At 43.9% G+C, this 19,701-nt stretch overlaps 2 protein-coding genes across 7 annotated transcripts in view; one reads left to right on the top strand and one right to left on the bottom strand.

The window, feature by feature from the left end:
- LOC135072361 (reticulon-3-B) overlaps positions 1 to 7,869 on the bottom strand; it is a 33,073-nt gene extending 25,204 nt beyond the window's left edge. The window contains exons 1-2 of one of the 6 annotated variants that reach the window (XM_063966253.1): positions 6,732 to 7,869; positions 334 to 369 (exon numbers count right to left, since the gene is read on the bottom strand). In XM_063966253.1, coding sequence (XP_063822323.1) covers positions 334 to 369; positions 6,732 to 7,440 — 745 coding nt within the window. In that variant the 5' untranslated portion in view covers positions 7,441 to 7,869. Of the gene's footprint in view, positions 1 to 333; positions 370 to 456; positions 593 to 5,008; positions 5,217 to 6,731 lie in introns of those variants that run through there. The other 5 variants (XM_063966256.1, XM_063966255.1, XM_063966254.1 and 2 more) reach the window with 5 other exon arrangements.
- Positions 7,870 to 8,643: 774 nt separating this feature from the next.
- LOC135072360 (serine palmitoyltransferase 3) lies at positions 8,644 to 19,242 on the top strand. The gene is made up of 8 exons (XM_063966252.1): positions 8,644 to 8,947; positions 11,037 to 11,246; positions 14,020 to 14,174; positions 14,541 to 14,742; positions 15,187 to 15,414; positions 16,466 to 16,697; positions 17,213 to 17,558; positions 19,054 to 19,242. The coding sequence occupies exons 1-8, from the start codon at positions 8,714 to 8,716 to the stop codon at positions 19,163 to 19,165; spliced, it is 1,719 nt and encodes a 572-aa protein (XP_063822322.1). The 5' UTR covers positions 8,644 to 8,713; the 3' UTR covers positions 19,166 to 19,242.
- The last annotated feature ends 459 nt before the right edge of the window (positions 19,243 to 19,701 follow it).

Genomic DNA, 19,701 nt, shown 5'->3' with positions numbered 1-19,701 from the left:
TGGTGACGATACTATCTTAATGAACGTACATGCATGCGATCAGACCTTGACTTGGCACATAACGAAGTTATTATTGTTCTGTCACCGACAGCACGTAGTAGACTTAACGAGCGGGGCGTTCGAGCCTCGCTGCATCCTTGCAGGGTCCACGTCTCACCTCCGGCCTCCGGGCCGATCACTCAACACTGAGCTCTCACAAACACTATGCGCTTTACGCAGCGGTCACTGGGTCACAGTGCAGGGCCGCAGGGCCGCGGCGAGCGCGCCCGGGCGGCCGCTTGGCGATTCGCCGACCTAAGCGTATTTCTGCCCCCGGCCGCTGCGACCACTCACCTTCGGGGTGCAGCCTCTGGGGGTCGAACCAGGCATCTGGAATAGAAGGCTGCGCGTTAGCGGGTTAGTCGCGACAGGGAGAGACAAGCGGGCGAAGCGAAGCCGGCCCGGGCGGACACTTACACGGGCTGAGCACGCTGCAGAGGGATGGCCCGGAGTCCGCCATGGTAACACTTTACGTAACTCGGAACGTGAAGGAGGCGGTAGAAGGCGGCGGACGGAGCGCGCGCCGCGCCCGACTCTCGCGTCGATACTGGCGGCGCAGCCCCGCGCCCTCCGCGCCCGGGCCGCGCATGCGCCGCGCGCCGCCACGCGCTCGCCGCCGCCATCACCCACCTGCCGTCACCCTCGGCCCACCATCACCTCTGAGCCTCTGACCATCACCAGGCTCCACCACCCGACAACCCGGCCCGCCGCGCATTTGCGCATGACAGTTCATTCATGGCCGTCTGGTTTCAACATTTTTGTAGAATTGTGAGTATCAACAGGTTATAAGGAAATAACAACTAGAGAGTTAAGCAATTTTGTTAGTCAATGTAAGAAAGTTAGTTTGAAGTTAGGTAATTAGTAAACAATAGTAATCATAGAATAATCACCGTCATTAAACATTGCGGGAATTTAGGTTCCTACTATCCTACCTACAATTAATATGACCTACCATATAAGAATTATACTTATGGTTGTAAAAATACTTAGGTGCTATATGAAAAATAAGACTGAGAGACCTATAACATAAAATGATATTACTACTACAGACCTAGGTATACAATACAAAACTATCCTTGTCTCGCGCAATGATACAATATTATTGCGTGCTCTGAGGATACAGATACAGACCAGTCAAGTACAACTCACACGTCAAAAGAATTAGGTTCAAATCGAATCATTTATTTCAGTCATGAATACTTAATTCATATTGGTACGAGTAAAATAAAATACAAGCCAACAGTCAGATTTTTAACTTACAATCAGATCAATAACCAACTTCAGTTTGTTATTGAGGATTTTGCTAAATAAATAAAGAGAAAAGCATGAGTAGAAGAAACATCTTAGCATAAAACCATCAACTAAGTATGGCATGGCGGTGATATTGTGTGCTTCTACAGCATGAGTCACAACAGTCGGTGTTTACGAGCTGCGGCTGACGCGACCCTCATCATTTAACACACAATGATAATGTACTAACGTCACCTATAAGTATAGATTCCTTACTCCGTATATGTATAGTCAAGCGAGCGAGACATCTCATTATTGCAACAAGTTTCAACTTCTTTGTATCAATTTGTATGTCTCTTCGTAAGGTGAACCCAATGACGAAAATAATCAGAACAACAAATGGTTTAGGTATGATGCGTCACAATTTATTGTTTTAAGATGGTTAGATACGTAAAATGGTCGGTCGTATCCAAAACTAAGTATAAATGTCGCAGCTAGTTATGTGGTTAAATTAGATAAGGCCTAGCTAAGCCATCAATCGCCGTCATGGCATCCAGCAAGATGCCTAGGCCATAGTTATTACTAGAAACACTCAACATTTAACAGACTAGGTGAAAGTTAGCCCTTTGAAGATGACTGACCAATAGTGTCAAGTAATTAAAATAGTTCAGCGGTTAGGTAAGATTAGGTTGCAGGGAGGGACTGTAGTAGTGGAAGCTTTGTCCAGAATCCCACAGTCCACTTCTATTTCCAGTAGAAGTCTTCCACCCATGGCCAGTGATGGATCACTTCTTTTAAGTGTACCTCGTTCTTCTGGCTTGGTGAGCCCTAGCCCCACATAACCTATCCCTATTCCCGCAGGGTAATGCATTTTTTCTCCAAAAATGGTTTCACTAACACTAAACGCTGCGCTCATTCACTCGGCTAGTTGTCCTTCGGCATCTTCGGCATATAAACGGCCTAGGCATCCAATTAACTTGCTAATTTAACTAGAGGGCTGCGACACAGACACGAGTTGAGGTTCTAGGTGAGTGAGCGTGACTCACGGGCTCGGGCTTGTCAAATGACCTAATCACGCAACTCAACACATTTAGATTACGTTTTGACACGATTTGATCAAGGCTGACGTACAGGTTCCAAGCCTAGTAGTACTAAATGCTAACAGTTAACACAGAATGTCAAAACCATTCCATCGGGACGGGATATTGCGCCGATTGACTACGTTATAATGAGGCGAGCTTTCAGCTTATGAATTGGATCCGGTATATACGCGCATGGAAAAAAGTCACCAGTGCGCGCGCTTATAAGGAATCGTTCTTCTTCTTCCAATGGAACGCTACATTACATCATTTAGTTGGATTTATATGAAAGCGCGATTATATTTGCAGTAATAATGCATATTACGGTAAATGCAATAGTGGAGTGTAGTGACGAGCGAGACGACTAGGCATGGCGACGGCACGCCGCTATAAATACCCAGGCGAGTCGCGGCTCCCGTGACGTCACCACGCACCTGCATTGTCACCCGCTCGCACTCGTCACCATAGCAGCAATGTGATTAATTTTTTCTGTCCCTACCAGACTAGAAACAGTATGATGTATGTCAAATCCTAATCAACAATAAATAGGCCAGTAGTAAATCAGATTTAATTCCTACAAACTTTTTATTGTTTTAAATAATGGCTTCATTTGTTGCCCATTATGATCCTAGGCCTAAATAAATCTAATCTATACTAAATTACGAAAGCTGAAGAGTTTGTTTGTTTGCTTGAACGCGCTAATCTCAAGAACTACTGTTCCGATTTGAAAAATTATTATTTTTGCATTGGATAGCCCATTTAGCGAGCGAGGAAGGCTTTTGTGTGTCCTAGTATATTAAAAGTGCAAACCCCAGAAGGCGGTGAAACTAGACATCATAAATTATGGACAAATACATAGATTTTTTATTACAAAAATTGTTACAATTTTTTATTCTAATAAATTATGACAAACTGTTGAAGAATTGCCCATTTATAAGTTTAAAGCACATATTAAAAGCACCTTAATGTATAAAAGATAAAAATGTTTGGAATGTTTAACTAGGCCTAGTTCGCAATTCGCATCAATACCTACATATGACTATAATTTGTATATTTTAAAGACTGTAACCCCTTGAAAAGGAGGCTGACAATAGTGACTTTCTTGAGCTGCTTCTTCTCAGCACTGGTTTATTTATTTTCTCGAAGCAGTGGTAGGGTTAATACTGGGGCGTGTATAAGTGCCCGACCTTTCCAGGCCTATTTTATGTACTGAATAAAATATTTGAATTTGAATTTTTAAAAGTGCTTTTTAAAAGCCTATTTGCAAAAATAATGAGTTTTATGAGTTTATTGGTATTAATAACTCTGCCCATTTAAACTTTGTAGATGTAAATTAAAGTCTTTTGTATTTCAAGAACGCGAATATGATCGAAGTCTCAAATGTCAAAATTTTTTATTTATTTATTTTCCATTTAAAAAAATCTCTAATTTCCGTGAATTTGACTTTGACCGACATTGACTTTTAAATATTAAATTAAGAAAATGACAAAGGAAGTCGACACTGAAATCGATAAATAATAGATAACCCGGGCTAAAATAGTTCAGACTGCAAGACGTCGGATAAGCAACGGGTAATCCCTTTAGGACCATCAAGTGGGCAGACGGTAGGTGTATATGCGGCGCCGGGTGGCGCGAACAGTATCGATCCTGGCCGTCCCCCGCCCCCGCCCCTGCGGAGGCCTAGCCTTTATTACGTCTGTCTGGGTTTTCCGCAACACTATGGACTAGCAAATAATATTTTCTGGTTAACCAAACCAACCTAAAATAAACCAAAACAAAGTCCATAATAAGAATTCGAATGTTAATTTAACCTAACAGTTTTATCGCAGAGACCCACTTAAAGCTTAAAAGTTTGAATGCATATAATAATGATGAAAATGCGTAGGAACCTACAATGTAGGTACCTATCTACTGAAAGCGTTATACTTAACAGAGAACAAATAAGCTGAAACAAAGAGCGCGTCACGCGTAATTTTGCAGAAGGGCTTTCCGAATTAGGTCAAGGGTATCCAAAGAGGGGCACACAAGCAACTTTTAGGAGCGGGTGTAAGTAGGTACGCTATGTTACCTAACTACCCATGAGACCAACCAAACAGTTTTCTGTTGTAATGTAATCTCAACTGAGACTAGTTGGACTTACTTTTTTTCTATAGTAATTTAAAAAAGTTGAAACGATTTAATAGGCTTTAAGTTCATTTGATAACGGGAGTTTTATTACGGTCGAAAGGTTGTTCGAAACATATAAATAAAGTAAATGTACAAAAAGTAACCAAAAATAAAACCAGAATGCAAGAAACCTAAAGGTTTATACTTAGGTACAATGTTTGTTTTACTATTGATCGTTTACAGTTATAATTAATCATAAAATAATGAATATGTAGATAGTGGCAAAGTTGTTGGCAGAGCAGTGTGTGTAAAGGCTGTTATTTTTCATAAATGACGTGCATATTTTTAACATGTGAAATCCCGAAAATAATCTGACGGCTTCCATAGTTTTCAGCGGTAACTAAGATGACCGCATTGTCATTGTAAATACTTTTTATCAGTATAGATTCAATGAAAAATACAAGAAGCAGGCCTAAATCATAACCAAGATAAGATTTCATTTTTCTGAACTGAAGTCCTAAAGCACAAATAAATGAAGCCATTTCCGTACTTACTATTAACCACTTCCCCACTTCCAGATCCCATTGTTCTATAGTTAAAAACACACAAATTTGACACAAAATGAGTGAATGTCCCGTCGAAAAAATAAGTCACTTGACGGCAGAGCTTAGGGCTACATGGGCAGTCTTTGCTTTGGGCTGATGGGAGCAGCGGCCAGCCGGACGTGAGCTCACCACGGTGGGAACTCAGTTTGTGAGCGGGCTGCTTCAGAACCGACTATAATTAGCACTGGTGTGGTGCCGTCGCACTTGCAGCGCATACCACGCCGCGTGTCCGCTCCTAGCGACCGCCAAACGCCGCTGAAAATCATGATCGATGCCATTTTTTCTATAATTTTTAGGCCACATTCCGAAATCTCTTCTGGCAAAAGCATAGAGTTGCGTGATAAAGGTACTTCCAGTAGATGCTTCAAATACAAATTAATGAATTAGTTACTTGAACTCTACATCATCATATAGATTAGACTACAATAATGTTCTTATGTTCATAATGTATTTAGTTTAGTATATTATATTAGTAACAGTGTATTTAGTTAGATGCATCAAGTTTTACAGAAACTTGACGGTCGATAAGATAACGAGTGTTTTCTTATCTTCTCTTTTTTATGCCTGTAGTAAAGTAGGAGGTACCTATGTCTGTCTGTCTCAAAGTAACTTACACCTTCTATCTAGGTATTCAAAGTTTTAGTAAGTATACTCGTATTTTTTATAATATTTTTTCGAAATATGTATTGATGCGATGCGGTGCGATACAACCAATGACTCATGCATGCGTTTTAATGTAAATTACATCGATTTCTGTCGTCGTACGTAACACGCGATCAATTTGGGAACGGGTTTTACAGTTTGTAGCCTTTAACGGCGTTCGAGTAGGTTGGTACTGTTCTATTTTGTGGTTCGACCCTTTTTCAGGTTCTATTTTTAAAAAAGCCTTTGTTAATTTTCGCTGGATAGGTAAGGTACGCTTCCGGAAGCAATGCGTCACTCACGGCGACATCCTTTCTTTCCGCGTGCAGTGAGAGGCGTGGGTTTCAGCGGGTGCCGTTACCCCGTCGCTGCAGCGGTCAACGCTCTTGCCGCTTCGCCACCTCTGCAGCTGACCTCCCCCTCCACCTCCCACTTAATAATTTGAGAGCTCAATTTTATAGATCGCTCCCCGACTCCCCGTAAATACCGGTAGGTATCTAGCTACACTCTTACTCATCGGTTGCTTTATATGAGGATGAATCATCATCAGTTTATCATTGAACGAGCGAGCACCTTATAGCAAAATGTAATCGAGTTTTGGTTATTCGGGGGCCGCGGTTATTGTGTAAGCTGGCTTTGTTCACCTGCAGACGTGATTCTTCACGGTCTGAAGCGCCGTGCTCGCCTTGAAACGAGGCTGCGGTTCATGCGATCTTTACGTTCCACAAAAAAGAGGCGCGAGCGTGTCGTCACTGCGCGAAACTTTGGAAATGGACGATGAAATCATTCTGTCGATACAAATAAAGACTGCGCTGTGCGCTGCACCACTTGAATATTGAATGGTAATGTCGATAATAACAACAAAATTATTATCACATACCAATATTACTGTGCTATTATTACTCATGTTTGAAAAGGCTTGGTCAAAGATTTAGGAAATGTTGCTAAAAATGCAACTGCTGCTGCTACTGTAAAATTATTATTAATTTAAGTAAATGTTTAAAATTAAAAAGAGAATATTATCGCTTACCAAGACCCATCTGACAGAAGATTACTTCAGCCTCGATGATGTGTGCAGTGGGCGCGCGGGCGGGCTCCGGCTTGGGCGCGGGTGCTGGCTGCGGCTGGGGCGCGGGCGCGGCGGGCTGCGGCTGCAGGGCAGGCTGCGGCTGCAGGGCGGGCTGCGGCTGCAGGGCGGGCTCTGGTTTCGGCGGCTCCTGTTTGGGCTCCGGCGTAGGGGTACGCGGTTTCGGTTCGAACTCGGAAGCGGTCTCAAAAGCAGGTGCGACTGGCTGCGACGCGGCGGGCGCCACGACGGGCGGCGCGGCCGGGGCGGGCGCCAGCACGGGCGTGGGGTCCAGCGCGGCGGGCTCCGAGGGCGCGCTCGCCCGCGGCGGCTCGGGCCGGTGCATCGGCGACTCGCCGGCGGTGTCCGCGTCCGACTCGCTGTCGGTGAACTTATCCGCGAGCTGGTCGGCCAGCTTGTCGGCGGCGGAGGGTGCACGCGGTGTGTCTACGAACTCGTCGCGCTCCATGTCGAGGAAGTTCTGCGAGGCGACGCGCGGCTGGTGCAGGGGCGACTCTCCGGCCTCCTGCTTGGTGTCGCGGTCCAGGTGCTCGAAGTCATCGGTGGAGTCCTGATCGCGCTTCAGAACGGCATCCCCGTGCATAGGCACCTCTGGCGCTGGAGCTTTGTCGCCGCTCGCCAGCCCTCCCAGAAGTGCGTCAGCACTATCCATAACGTTTCCTTTACACTGAATAAATAAAACTATAGATTTCGAGGGTGATCGATAGGGTGCGATAAAAGTAGCGCGAGTGCGAGGGTGCGAGTGCAGAGGGCGGGTCCTGTCGTGCCTCTTGGTCGTATCGGACTGAGGTCTGCGAGCCGCTTGCCGGCAGCCGCTGCACGACGTCACTCAGCACGAGAAACTGTATTACTCATAGCCGGCCCCTCCGACCGATGCAGTGTAGCGGGGGCGGCACCTTCCGCCAATATTTAAAATAAAATTATGGAAAAAGAGTGTTCGGGTAATGTTCAGCAAGAAAATCAAAATTACATAAATAAAGGACAGTCTAGATGTATTTAACACTAGTTTGTAGTACTTTTGAACGAAAAGAGTGAAATTATCGACTTTCCGTTTTCGCTTTTGCGGAAAATTTGAAGCTGTTTTACCGACCAGCAGCAAAGAAAGACATGACAGTTTTTTTTTATTTCTGTCGTTCATCGGCAAAGAAAATTTAAAGTTTTCAAGATTTCCGAATATTTTAAAAAACACTTTGTAAGGACACTCACTACACGTCTAATGCGAATACTTTGTACTTTGTATTGGTGGCCATCAAAAATATTGTATACACTTGTCGCTCAGCGCCCCGATTGCGCTAATTTGAAATGTCTCCAATGCTTTTGCGTTCCATCTCTAGTCCACACTCCAATTTCATTGTTCGTGAAGCGTTTGACTTGCGTTTCAGATAGAGTATTAGCTTTCTGGCAGCTTTTACACAAAGATGCAATTTTGCAATTGCGTTTTACGTTACGAGGACAACTTCGTTTGAACTAACTGTCAAAGCGAGACACCGCGATACCGTGGCGATACGAATTTGGGCATACAGCTGACTGTTGTTCGTCGTCCAGTTGCGTTGCAGTTGAAAATATTTAGCGCAATCGGGGCGTACCTAGTGTGATGCCGCTTTTTCATTATGCGGAAATTAGCCAATTAAAAATAATGATTTCTGTCATTGAGTTTGGTGGGACAGTTCAACGTGGGTCATCTATATATATTGTATTTTTATAAAAGCGGCATGTGACAGGACTAGGAGTGTTCGCCTCAACTTTTTATAAGAAAGCGCCATCTGTCTGCGTCTATCCGCTAGCTGCAGTAAATTTGACATTTTAGGCCTATATTTAAGTTTGTGGGTGGTCGGCAAAACAGCTTCTTTTACTACAGGACATCAAGCACTTCAAGTGCTTTAAAAAAATTACTAAATTTTTAACATACGATTTAACAGCGCTGCATGAAGTCGCTTAAATCGTGTGAAATTAATTCAACACTCCTCCTCTCCCTCACCTCACTTCACCACAAGGAAAGGATGGCGGCGATTGTGGAAAACGGCAGCGTTGTGAACAAAATAAGTCCTAAAAAGAACGTGGAAGAATGCAACGGAAAACCAGGAAATTTATTGAATGGCAACGTAAATCTTCAAAATAATGGTTACACAAAATCGGAAACAATCAGTAATGGTATTACCGTAAGTATAGACATTCAATTATTTTCTAACCGCATTAAAATCTTTCATGAAGTGGCAAACGTAATATTTATGATACGCTTTCATAGAGACACGCCCCTAAAATAAGTAATTGAATGCAGTTTCAACGTGAATGAATTTAGAGGCAGCCGGCAGGCAATCGGCTAACTGGTGTGCTAGTGACCCACTGTGATGCTTTTGCTTGATTTAAAAAATATCTCAGTCAACATGCTAGATAAAGAAAATTTAACACCTGCCTGCTGAGGGAGTAAGTCATGTGTATTATATTATCAATTAAAAATACATGAACAAATTAGGTGGGGCGTCCATACTCTAGAATTTTTATCATAGAAATAATTTATAGTCATCTAGGAAAAGTGTACAAGTTAAATATGGTACTACCCCTTTTCTAACTGAACGTGAAATGAATGTTTATAAAAATAACAAACTTGGTACAGTAGAACGCCGATTATCCGAACGCCGATTAACCGAATCGCCAATTATCCGAATCGGTCCTAAGCGTAATAAATAAAATTAAAACCAAGTAATTTTTATTTTGTTTTGTTGTAACAAGTAGGAACTCTCAGGAGTCTAGATTATTTCAACTGAGCCTTATTGTAGAACTGTAAACATATTTAATAAAGTTTATTCTATGTGTGACGGTTCGTTTTAAACGCGCTTTTTCTTTATTACCAGTCTATGTCCGATTATCTGAATTTTCGATTATCCGAATCGACCCCGGTCCCAATTAATTCGGATAATCGGCGTTCTACTGTAATTCTATTTATATTTAGGTAGATATTTTGATTTATTTAATGCAATTACTAAATCCTCTATATTGATCGGTGCTTAAACTCTAAAATTGATTTTGGTTTTCTCTGGTGTTTAAGTACCCTAACCTTGCAAAAAGAAATACCAGTTATCTTCTATTTTATTGTTATAGTTTAAATCAATCAGTGTTTCTTAACCTGTGGCATGTGTATGGGGCTCCGCAGCCTTATCTTTGGTCCATCCATTTGACAATCATGAATAAATGCCACCAAAAGTCTCGTAGTTGTAATTTATTGCTGCTTTTTTATCATAGGGGTCCTTAAAATTGTGTAGGAAATCCTAAGGGGTCCATGGACAAAAAAGGTTAAGAAACGCTGGTCTAAATAATTAAATTTTTACATGGCCGATTCAAATGTTATTTCTAAATCATCATAATTAATAGGATAGATGTAACTATCTGTGTATTTTATAGTTTACAGAACATACTGAAAGTGTGTTCTGGTACATAAAATGTAGGAATGCACTACTACAATCAAACCACTTGTGATTGTCAGGCTCAGCTTTAAACAATGTACTCACTCACTACACGTCACTCACAGAGTGACATTCTGTTTAGTGGGTGTGGCCTGTGGTCTACACATTAAGAGTAGGCGCACACCATTGATTTTTAGTTGGCCGATAGTTGTGCCCGATTTTAATTTGTATGAAGAATCGGCCAAATCGAATCGGCGTAGTGTACGCACTCCCATACATGCCCATACTGATCAACTGCCCGACTAAACTATCGGCCGACGAAAAATCAACGGTGTGCGCCTACTCTAAATAATCATGTGATCTCCACCAATCTTGATATAATATGTACATTTTTAATCTGTAAGGCCTCTCATTTCCATCGGGCACTCTGGGCATAATTATGCACAGGACCTTATAGTAAAATAGAATGCCTATACTTAAATGACTGTGATTATCCTACTAATATCCTACTAATATTATTAAATGCGAAAGATTGGATGTCTGGATGTTTGTTACTCATTCACACGAAAACTACTGAACGGATTTTGATGAAACTTTACAGTATTATTGTTTACAACCCAGAATAACATATAGGCTATAATTTATGACGATCTGTGACAAACAAAATTTCACGCGGGTGAAGCCGCGGGCAAAAGGAAAAGCTAGTGTAAAATAAAGATAATATCACTTACTAGGTACCCTTTATTACCGCTTTATTTTAAAAAGTGAATAGGTGTATGAGTATGTGTGAATATTGGAGACCAGTGGTCAGTTTCCAGTACTGGCTGACGTGTCTGTTGGGTTCCAGAAGCCGGCGGGCGGGCGGGCTCCGCAGCGCGGCCCGGCGTCCATGGAGCCCATGGACTGGGCGCAGTTCGACACGGACCGCGGCTCCTTCGAGCACTGCTCGCTGCTGACGGCCGCGCTCACGCAGCTGGGGCTCTACATCCTCATGTTCCTCGGCTTCGTCAACCAGCTGCTGTTCACGCCCAAGGTCGCTACGGAGAAGAACAGAGAGGTAACATTGTGGCATTGGATAAGATGTACCGGTACCCCACTGGTTTTGGAATATGATCCAAGGGGTAAGCAATAAACATTCAAACATAAGTTTATAGTGCAGTAAACACCAATGGAATTCAGCCTCGGCTCAATAGTGTAGCCTGTATTGATCAAAGATATTAAATTAATGATGATGGCCAACAAGACGCGTGGCTTGGAGAAACGGTGTTATCAAGGTCTGAATGATGCCATCGTATCTGAGCTATTCATTCCAAAACAACGACGAAAGAAATGATCTTTCTTAAATATTATGAAAGAAATGCTCTTTACAATCATGTCGTAAGTAATAAAATAGTAGGTATAGCCATGGTCCATGGGTGTAGCAATGAGCAATCAATTATATAGGGCAATAAAATCAATTCCCATCCCGCATTGTTCTTTTGTTGATCGTTATCACGGGTTTCAGTTATTACTGAAACACCGTGTGATTTATAGTCGTCGGCAAAGTTAACTAAGGCCAAGTATTAGATTTAATACAAACTATTGAGTTACTAAATATTTTTTGAACAACTATGTAATGTTTTGAAATACATAGATGTCGGATAAATTGTGCTGAAATGTAGGTATTGATTGTTTTGTGACGAAATCGAAACTCGTGCTCACCGGACTGCGCCGATGTCGCGTCAAGGTGACTATTCCGCGGTCAGTCCATAAAAAACAACTCTAAGGCTAATCTGCGCAGTCTTACATGCCATTAAAATGCACAAAACGTAGGTATTTTAAATATTCCATTTAAGGTAATTATTCACCATTGAATATTTTTGAATAGAAAATACTGGAGAGTTGCCATCACATTCATTATAGCAAAGTACCTCTGTCTGTTCGCGATAAACTCAAAAAATACTTATTGTATATGAATAATATGAATATGTACTTACTTATGAAAGTATATTTATTTATTAATTCAAGAGTGCCTGCTTTCTTTCTTGTCAATTCGCTACAAATCATTTATTAAACTTCGATTATTATAAATTATGACATACAATAAATTTTGGTTTAAATGAACTAATGATTGTTATTGTTAATATGAATAAAAGAAAATGTGATTAGCACGCATCGCATTGGCTTTATTGTCTGTTCGCGGTAATAATGGCCGGTCATACGGTGTGCGAGGATAAGGCCCTTTTCACATGTTCCGGTTGCCGGCTAACCGGCGCCGGGTACCCGGGTGGTGAAGTGTATGGGCATGCCGGATTAATTACGCCGGAACATGTGAAAGCTACGTACCATGCCCATACACTTCACCACCGGATACCCGGCGCCGGTTAGCCGGCAACCGGGACGTGTGAAAAGGGCCTAAGAGAGGATTAAATCACAGATTTCCTATGCAAATCTGTGTCGTCCAATTTTAAAAATTCTCTGTGTTGGATAGCCCATTTATTGAGGATAGCTTTAGGCTATATAACATTACCCTACAGCTAATAGGGGCGGTAAAGAAAAATGATCCAAAAACGGGAATCATTATTTCGCGGGGACAGCTAGTTTCTTCATATAACTTCACTTTAAAGCCTGTAACTAGGATAATACCACTTTCTAAGGCAGACAGTGGTGACTGAGTTTGTTGCGGCGCTTCTTCTCAGCACTTGCCAAATGTTGGTCTCGAAGCGCTGGTAGGGTAAAAAGATTATGAGACATGTAGAGGCTCCTTAAGAGCAAAATGACGATTTGTAAGAACTATTTATTAGTCTAAACAAATAAAGAAATTTTGACTTTGACTTAAGAAATAAATGTTTTTGATTTGATTTGAATATTAGAATATAGATAGGTAGAATTTTGTATACTCGTTATGAAGTCCCTACGCAAATATCTACTCCTTTTCTGCTTCTGAAACAGAAACAGATAGATCTCTTACATACGCCTTACGCCACAGTAGCGTCAGCATAGCGCCTCGACTTCAGTTTCTATTCTTGAATGTCTATGATCAACTTGCATGGCTCCGCTTTGCCGCGCAAATCTCTTTAGGAAGCGCTACCGAAAGCTGCATGCGTCAACTTTCCTCGGCCGCGCGCGCCTGAGCACCCGCTGGAACGATGTCGAGTCGCGGCGCTTTCCTCGCGCGCTCATATCGCCAGTTATTAAGTCCGCTTGTCCCCAACGAGTCACACCCATCATTTGAAGTTATGAAGGAAAATTAATTATATTGTCAAATCAGACAGTCAATAGACAATATTCCTTTTTTAGCATTTTTTCTATTGCAGTAATGATTTTGCCAGAAAAAATAATCTAATCAATTAGAACGATATGTCGTCGCTGGCATCCAACTTTATCCTCGTATTTGTCCTCGTTAGAAAAGTCGTTATCTACTTTATCTTTACAAACATATTAATGTCTATCTTTACGATCTTAGGCACCAGTCCCTGCCCAGAAGAGACAATGGAACCGCAGGACACTATACTTTTCTCAAAGCGTCTTGTACCCTACAGATAATGAGGGCTATCGTTTTTATACTTAACAGTTGGCACCCCTGGCGATTGACAGGACCTTACTCTACAGTGGCGCCATCTTGATGAGTGCAAATGCGATAGTCCTCCTACCACTTTAGCGCTCACAAGTTGGCGCCACTGTCTTCGCTACTAGCAAGTGACAGGACCTTACTCTACAGTGGCGCTAACTGGTGAGCGCTAAAACGATAGCCCTCATTACATAAAAAAATGTAAAACATGGTAGGTATCTACTTTAAATGTACTAAGTTTATAATGTCAGGTCCGTAACGTTGTGCGTGGTGGTTGCAGGGCTACGCGCCGCTGTACAACCCGTTCGAGCAGTTCTACTCGCGCTACGTGTACCGGCGCGTGGCGCACTGCTTCAACCGGCCCATCTGCTCCGCGCCCTCCGTCGAGATCTCGCTCATGGAGCGCGACTCCGCCGACTACAACTGGTCTTTCAGGTACCTACCACACGACTTCTGTCTTGCATCGGTTGGCTGGGTTGATCTTCAATCCACGGTTTTTAGCTGAAGTTTTCCTTTATCCATTATTATTAAATTTTAATTTAAAATACTTTTCAATTTTCCTCTTTCCATGTCTAAAAATATATTGCCTCGATACTGCGTCGTTTTTTTGAGGAAATAACATATTATATAGCGATGCCTGATAATTACTATTCAATACACATGTGCAGCTATGAAACAAAGCTATGGAGTTTCCAAAACAGTATGTTAATAAACAATGACTCATGTTCGATAGCGTCGGTAAGAATTATTAGCTGGTTAGCGGTACGTTATAAAAATACATGGTTACTTTCGTGTTTCCAGGTTGACCGGCCGAAAGCTGCGCTGCCTGAACCTCGGGTCGTACAACTACCTGGGGCTGAGCGCGGAGCCCGAGTCGCTGCCGGTGGTGGCGGCGGCCGTGCGGCGCTACGGGCTGGCGCTGGGCTCGCCGCGCGCCGAGCTCGGCTCCACCGCGCTGCACCAGGAGCTCGAGGCCACCACCGCCGCCTTCCTCGGCGTCGAGGTTCGAACTTCTGTCCGCCTGAACCACCAGGCTCGAGCTTTGCTCCTCTGAAGTATAATACAGATATGGAAATGATCCCACCTCTCGTCCTCACCGCTGTAACTCCTGTGTAGCCAGGATCTACAGCTGCTCTATAAAAACCCAACTGGTGAAGGTCAAGGTTATGCCGGGGGAAACTTGAACTCGCAACGAAATTAATCAAAGAACATAGGAGGAGTTCGAAGTTAAGATTCGACTTCCCTCCAGTACCTACAAAGCGGATGACACCAATCTTTAAGAAAAGACATACACCACGGACAGTAAACATAAACTATGGGGACCTATCCTGTGAGCTGCTAGCTACCTGCCAATAATATAGAGAGCCACTCAACAGGAGCACTCGGTGCACAGTAGCGAAGTTGACGCGTGGCGCCCGACGCTGAGTCTCGTCCCGGCCCGTTGCAGGCGGCGATCGTGTTCGGCATGGGGTTCGCGACCAACACGCTGTCGCTGCCGGGGCTGCTGGGCGCCGACACGCTGGCGCTGAGCGACGAGAAGAACCACGCCTCGCTCATCCTCGGCCTGCGGCTGGCGCGCGCCGCCGTGCGCGTGTTCCGCCACAACGACGTGCGCCACCTCGAGCGCGTCGCGCGCAAGGCGCGAGCCGAGGGACGCTGGCGCCGCATCATCATCGTGAGTCTGATACTTCCTTATCTACAGATTTTGAGCGATCATCATCATCATCATCATTTCAGCCATAGGACGTCCACTGCTGAACATAGGCCTCCCCTAATGCTTTTCACGTTGATCGATTGGTAGCGATCGATCGCTTCTAACTTTGATTCTGTTTTATCTTTGATTCTTGACATTCTCTCGCTGAAGCTGCGACCGGAGTATTTAAGACGGGAGACTACAGACTTTTTGTCCGATGATAGTTTAATCGGGCAGTTTATCAGTATGAAAGTACGCACTCTACACTAACTTGGTATCGACCGATTTCTCATACAAATTGGCAGCCGACGCAACTATCGCCTGACTAAGGGCAGAAACTGCGTTAAGCGGGCCCCGGCGCGGTTTCATACGAAAGTCCCCCGCGCGTGTGCCCGCGAGTTTCGAGCCTAAAAGATTCTGGTCTGCGGCTAGGCTTACCTGCATGACGTATAGTTCATTTAACTTCGATGACGTAACGTCATGCTCGCACTCACCCCTGAAAAGACATTGCCGGAAATTGGCGTCTTTTTTTTTTCGCACGGCCATCGACCTAATCTTCTTTTTGATTACAAAATAGTATAATAAATCAAACTTAATATGACATGTATACCTCTAAACTCAGTCTGAACTGAGTTAGGTACGAGCATTAGAAGTTTGATGATTTTACATACTAGATTTGCTTTTTGCGCGCAAGTTTTATAAGAATTTGCAACAAAATAGTGACATTGTATGTGTAAACAAACAATACCATCCATTAAAGGCTCCAGACATCAGTATGGAGCAGAATCAGCGCAATATTTTGTTGCAATTTCTTACAAAACTTGCGCGCAAAAAGCAAATCTAGTATGTAAAATCACCAAATTTCTAATGCTCGTAACTCAGTTCAGACTGAGTTTAGAGGTATGTTATATGCCATAGTAAGTTTGGTTTATTACACTATTTTGTAATCAAAAAACAAAGTTTGGTCGATGGCCGCGAAAAAAAAAAGACCTTCCATACAAAATCTGGCATTGCCATTTGTCATCGGCCGCAGGTGGTGGAGGGCGTGTACAGCATGGAGGGCTCGGTGGCGCCGCTGGCGGCCATCGTGGCGCTGAAGAAGCGGCTGGGGCTGCAGCTGTACCTGGACGAGGCTCACTCCATCGGCGCCATGGGCGCGCGCGGCCGCGGCGTGTGCGAGCTGGCCGGCGTGGACCCGCGCGACGTCGACGTGCTCATGGGCACCTTCACCAAGAGCTTCGGCGCCGCCGGCGGCTACGTCGCAGGTCGGTAGCGGTACCCCGGTGTCTTGACTTACTTACTATTTCTAAAAGGTGTAGCTCCTAAGAATAAAACAAAATAAAATAAATCCATTACACGAGACTTTTTGACGGCTTTCGGCCATATTTTAGTGAAGAAACATGTTCAACTTAATTTAACGTTTTTTTTTTAAATTCGTTGTTTCTTGTTATTCTTTGCCGTTTTTCCATTGTTTGGGGTTAGCTCTTCTTGTTCTGTAACGCGAGGCGCAGAGCAGTCTGTCCTGGGTTGTCGAAATATTTGTCTGAGCGCGCTTTAAGTCCTCGGTCACCGTGGACCGCCAGATATTTAATTTAGTGTTTCTTGCAGAAAAAAAATATTTACGTGACATTTGCCGTGCCTCCCCTCACAAAAATTTGATCATATGAGATTCGTCTCAACCTCCCCCTCCGTCGAACACCTCGCGTAAAAAATGAACACCTCAAAATATTTTCTATGCGATCGTGGTCATCGGTACGTTGACGTGGCACGGTGTGCGCAGGCTCGGAGAGGCTGGTGCGCGGGCTGCGCGCGCTGGGGCACGCGCACAGCTACGCGCACGCGCTGGCGCCGGGCGTGGCGGCGCAGGTGCTGTGGGCGCTGCGCGCGCTGGGCGGCGGGCTGGGCGCGGCGCGCGTGGCGGCGCTGCGCGACAACACGCGCCACTTCCGGCGGCGCCTGCGCGAGCTGGGCGTGGTGGCGTACGGCCACCGGGAGTCGCCCGTGGTGCCCATGCTGGTGTACTCGTTCAGCAAGATGGCGGCCACGGTGGAGCGGCTGACGGCGCGCGGCATCGCCACCGTGGGCGTCGGCTTCCCCGCCACGCCGCTGTCCGAGGCGCGCATCAGGTCAGTGCGCGTTGTGTTTCAAACGTTGCGTTCACTTATCGCTTTATGTGTCATGTTACTTTTTTTGCCGCCATTATTTTTGTCGGGTTTGACGCAGACCGTCCCGTTCGCATTTCGTCACGGGTCAATGGAATAATTTTTGAATTTGTGACGAAATGCGACTGAGACGGTCTGCGTCAAACCCATATTTGTCTACCGTGTTTGTGACGGGACTAGGTTATGCATCATGGCAGAATTATTTTGACTAACTTTGACCTTTAAATAATAAGTTTCATCACAATCCGTCTTGTAGTTTTTGCGTGAAAGAGTAGGTAATAAAAATTCATCGATCTCCACTATCTTTACTATTTTTATTAACACTCGACAAAAAGTTAAACCGAGTCAATATGTTAAGGTCACAGTGATAAGATAAAGTATAATTTTATTTATAACTTTAATCGATTTATCGTCACCACTCAGATATTAGGGATAGGGAAGCATTAAAAAATGATAAAAGTGGTATCTTTCACGCGAACATAATTATGACACTAATAAAATATGTGAACTAGTAAAAATAATCGGAAAAGTACAATAAAACAATAACAGCGAAAAGTATACATAGCCACTCATCGCCAATCAAGCGTGCGATGAGTGGGGAGGTGACTCATGTGTAAGTATAGATTACAATCATTTTTTATCAATGAACAAACAACAGAAAATCTGTTTAATCCCCCAGTAGGGACGAGTTAGCTTTTTAGGTGTAATTTGATTTCTCATTACAACCCAATCGAGCTAACTGCGACTCCCTCGCTCTCACCCGCACATCTCCCGCGCTCGCCACGTCCAAACCAGAGGGCTTAGCGCTCCTGCACACGACGCCGCCACCGCGCCGCCACCGCGCCGCCGCCGCGCCGTCGTCGCGCCCCTGCACTGTTCATACGCGCCGAGTAAAGCCCGCCTCCGCGCCATCAAAGCATAATGTTGCCAGCCGCGCGGCGGCGGCGTCGTGTGCAGGAGCGCTTAGTGTGAGATTACATCAAACGTCCTCACTGGTGAGCGCGTGAAAAAATGACATTAAATTTATGACGGATTGTATAGCGCCCCTAGCGGAAACTTTCAAGAACTAAAATTTTCATATAATTTTTTTAACGCGCTCACTAGTGAGGACGTTTGATGTAAACTCACACTCAGCCCTCTGAACTCGACTGGGTTGTATTGTATTTTCTTTATTTTTTCTAATTCGTCGGCCGTTTGGTGTAGTGGTTCAGAACGGACTGACTAATATGCTGAGTGGTCCCGGGTTCGATTCCCGGCCGGGCCTAAATTGAAATGATGAATTTTAATTTCTGTGACGGGTCTGGGTGTTTTCTATGTATTAAGTATGTATTTAAAAAAGTATTTAAGTATGTTTATATCCGTTGTCTAGTACCCATAGTACAAGCTTTGCTTAGTTTGGGGCTAGCGGCGCAGTGTAAAATGTCCAAGGATATAATGTTGATATGTGGTTGTGGTGCAGGTTCTGCCTGTCGGCGGGGCACACGCGCGAGCAGCTGGACCGCTGCCTGGCGGCCGTGGACGAGGTGGCGAGCGAGCTGGGCCTGCGGTACGCGCGCGCGCCCGCCTCTTAGCGCCTCCCACCCGGGCGCCGTCCGCACGTACCTCGCTACTATACTTGTTATGTTCAATAAATTATTTTCACACGCTACACCTTCTATTATTTTAGATTAGCTGGCCCGACTGACTTCTTGTCCTTGTTTTTTTATTTATTTTATTTTCCGGCAGACCACTTTTCCTTATTTGATTTTTTCCAGAAAATTGCTTACTTTAATCTGAAAACAATTGGCAAATCGGTCCAGCCATTCTCGATTTTTACCAACGGATATTACTTTTTTTTACAAACTGGTATGTAATTGATAAAATCTATGTCTATCTCCGATATTAATCTATTGATTTATATTCCCTCAGAATTATTTGGCCACTCTTATCCCCGGATTATGAAACGAAGCACAATACATTCAAACTATATCACACATTGAAGCCTGAAAGTGATTGAATTTCAGTGAACCAATGTAGATAAGATAAATAAGTGTCACCGATACGTACTTACCTAATAGTCAAGTAAGTGTTTATTTTATTATTTAGAATATCAGTAGTTAATAAAACA

The sequence above is a fragment of the Ostrinia nubilalis genome, chromosome 6, assembly GCF_963855985.1.
Source record: "Ostrinia nubilalis chromosome 6, ilOstNubi1.1, whole genome shotgun sequence".
Classification (NCBI taxonomy): Eukaryota; Metazoa; Arthropoda; class Insecta; order Lepidoptera; family Crambidae; genus Ostrinia; species Ostrinia nubilalis.
Note: the sequence above shows the minus strand (reverse complement) of the source record. Positions and strands in the feature narration are given on the sequence as shown.